Source organism: Triticum urartu, unplaced genomic scaffold (genome assembly GCF_003073215.2).
Source record: "Triticum urartu cultivar G1812 unplaced genomic scaffold, Tu2.1 TuUngrouped_contig_6803, whole genome shotgun sequence".
NCBI lineage: Eukaryota > Viridiplantae > Streptophyta > Magnoliopsida > Poales > Poaceae > Triticum > Triticum urartu.
The window spans coordinates 241-3,406 of record NW_024117594.1 but is presented as its reverse complement, the minus strand read 5'-3'; the positions used below and the strand labels follow the sequence as shown (position 1 = coordinate 3,406).

Below are 3,166 nucleotides of genomic sequence, written 5' to 3'. Positions count from 1 at the left end.
TGTGCCTGGGCCAGAGAGCCACGCCCGTGGGCCGGCACAGCACGGCCCGGCTATTAAACGTGCCATGGCGGGCCGTGCCGGGCCAGGCACGATTAGCACGGGCTGGGCCGTGCCGTGACGGGCCGGCCCGTTTGGCCAGGTCAGATTTATTGAGTGAAAAAAGTAGGTCTAAAAAAATGGTGCAAGTAAACCTGGCAGCTTGAGAAGCCCATGAACAAGAAGTCGAACATGTGAAAGAAAAAATTTCGAGCACAACACCGTCAGTCGAGACAAAACGGGTTGCAAGAAATGCCCGAGGCTCGTGAACTGCTCAAGTGCAAAAAAATAATTTGCTTGACTCAAGACCGACTCAAAAGAAAATTGGTTGAGTATGAGCTTCTTTTTATCTCGGTTCAATAGTTAGGCGAGTTTGAGCAAGGCCAGCTATTTCTATTTTGACTACATAGCTCGAGTACAATAGTAGGTACATTATCTTGGAGACAGAGGATGAAAATAAGAATAATTTGTCTTATGTTTTCGAAAGAAAAAAATCATTATCTTTAATAGGCATGATTTTTTTTGCGTTTTACACAGAAACACACATAATTGCCAAATTTTACATAATCATGATTATCATCATGCATGAGATTTTTGTAGTATTTTTATTTTTCTAAAACAGGTCTGAGATCGACTCAAGATCATTACAAGCCAACTATCAGCCAACTTTGAAATTTAATTCTATCTAGAGTTCATTTTTGTTAGGGCAGCTAGAGTTCTATTGAGCACGCTCGTTGTTAATGTGTGCTGAGCCGAGGTAAGTCTAGGTTGCTTAAGAATTAAGATCATTGATAAGAATAGTAATTTTGAACAACTGCCTTTCCATTCATTCACACGCAGCACGGTTAATTTCTTTGCCCATCCTAGTACAAATTAAGCAATCGCTTGGAAAAACATAAGCCAATCCAAATCGTACGCGGAAGGATCCAAGTTGCTCCGATCCGAAATAAGATCGAGCAATTCCAGCCAGGGCTACTACTACTGCTCTACAGCAAAAGATGGCGCAGCAGCAGCAGCCCACAACTCCACTTCTCATCGTGCCGACGGAACAAACGGCGGGCCTCGCGTACGTCTTCCTCCGGCGGACCGCGCCGCCCGGCTAGTCATTGCAGCTCCGCGACGCCGCCGATGACCTGCTGCATGTACTTGCAGGACCTCTGGTAGCTGACGAAGCCCATGAACCAGAACTCGAAGCCGTCGACGGTGGCGACGTGGATGTACTTCTCCTCCGGCCGGTCGACGTTCTCGCTGGGCCGCACCTTGTCGATCCGCTTGAGCGGGACGACCACCTTGTAGGAGACGCGCGCCACGTCGCCCCTGGGGGAGGTGACGGTGACGGGCCGGTCGCTGCGGAAGGCGATCCGCTTGGTGGAGACGAAGAGCATGCCGGCGATGGGGCCGCCGGTGGTGTAGAGGTAGCACTGCAGCGCCTTCACCAGCCGCTCGCCCTTCTCGGCCGTGAAGGCCTTCCGGAACACGCGCTCGATCCCGCCGGCCTGCAGGATCTTGGCCCCCAGGCTCAGCTTCCCCTTCACGGTCTCCGATATCTTGGGACCCAGCGTCACTGCATACGGTGAACAATGTTGGTCAGAATACAAGCGCCTTTCACGCATCAAGTTTTAACAGACGTTGGATTGCAGAAGAAACATGTATGCACGATCGAGTGCGTGCTACTTACCATGCTCACGGAAGCCTTGCGCCCTTCTGCTCAGCTTGCTCACCCAGTGGACAACCTGACCCTTGCTGCCTGCAGAATCAACACACAATTTAATTAGCATAAGCCTCAACATCTTTGCTCTTGCATGCATGCATCGGATTAAGTCCGATTGCACAATATGGCCATGCATGCATGCATGATTGGGACTTACTGTGCTTGTAGCCGAAAGACGTGTAGGGGCTAGGATTCGTCAAGGAGACAGCAAGGTGATCGCCGTCGGCCTTCCTGAACGACTGGCCGTCCCTGGCCGACGGCGCCTTCTCCTCAATCCCATACGCCTTGGAGGTCACCGGGACTCCCACGACATGGCCGCCGCTGCTGGACTTCATCTTGGCTGACTGCTGCAGAAAGCTCGACGAAGAACGATCGATCAACTAGCTAGGTCCGCCGTGCGTTGCGCTGCGCTGGTGGTGGTGTTGGTGGTGGGTTAACTTAGCGAGTAAGGTATCGGGGATTGGTACCGGAGTGCCGCTGCGGTGGCCGGGCTTTTATAGGCGGCCGCGCGCGCGCGGTGGTGGATCCTTTTGGCAAAGGCAGCGGGCATGCGGAGTCAGCAGCCGGGCCGGCCGAGTCACCGGCGGATCAGAAAGGCGCGCGCGGTCGTCCACGTTCGTGGCCGCGTCATCCCATAGCTAATTCGGCCTGGCCAACCTAGCCAGAGAGAGGCGGAGCTTTGGCGCCCCTTGGAGACGGCCTTGCCCCCTTTCCGTTTCCATGGGAGGGCCAGGTGCGGTATATTCATTTTGCCCGAAAGCGCGATTCGAGATTTCTCTACGGGATCGGGGCATGGCCATGGCGAGATGGCTACGTGCGGTGGGTTCTCTGCCGCTTTCCAGGAAGCGCCCCATGTGCCTGCACATTCTCGCTCCCACCGGATTGCAGGTAAAGGCGGGTGGCGCCGTGTCGGGGGCAACAAGGGCCGGGCCCGATGTGCAGTGCAGGGACCAGTTTTCTTGTAGGGATCGATGCCATGCCTCTGCAGACGACTTTCGTATCGTGCATTGCACTCGGACAGTATGCTACTGTATCATAATATCAGTAACATGCATGCACGTAGATGTAGACCGTATATCTGCATGCACGTGGACCATGCATATGCACACATCCTCAAGGTCTGTAGGATTGTTGACGGTCCAACGCAAGGGCGGCAAGAGTTTGTTCCCGGGATCGCTGCCGCAATGGACCCCCAACCACGATCCATCAATTCATCGACGTGGAACCAGGGAAAACATGACTCACTCACAGCCATTTCACTGAAGATCGACCAGAACGCCGCTAAAGCCTAGGCATAGCTAACAACAGTTTGGCAGTTGGTACTCTTCCAAGCCGAGCTTGCCCACCCATCGAAGTTTCCGCTCGTGCTACCCTAACCCTACCCACAAATCTACACGTCGTGTTCGGAGTCAGCCCCAC

General features: G+C 53.6%; 1 protein-coding gene across 1 annotated transcript; it reads right to left on the bottom strand.

The window, feature by feature from the left end:
• Window positions 1–837: 837 nt before the first annotated feature.
• LOC125531104 (GEM-like protein 4) lies at window positions 838–2,460 on the bottom strand. Its single transcript, XM_048695512.1, has 3 exons — window positions 1,905–2,460; window positions 1,715–1,783; window positions 838–1,600 (listed from the first exon to the last, which is right to left on the bottom strand). The coding sequence occupies exons 1-3, from the start codon at window positions 2,080–2,082 to the stop codon at window positions 1,140–1,142; spliced, it is 708 nt and encodes a 235-aa protein (XP_048551469.1). The 5' UTR covers window positions 2,083–2,460; the 3' UTR covers window positions 838–1,139.
• Window positions 2,461–3,166: the final 706 nt, after the last annotated feature.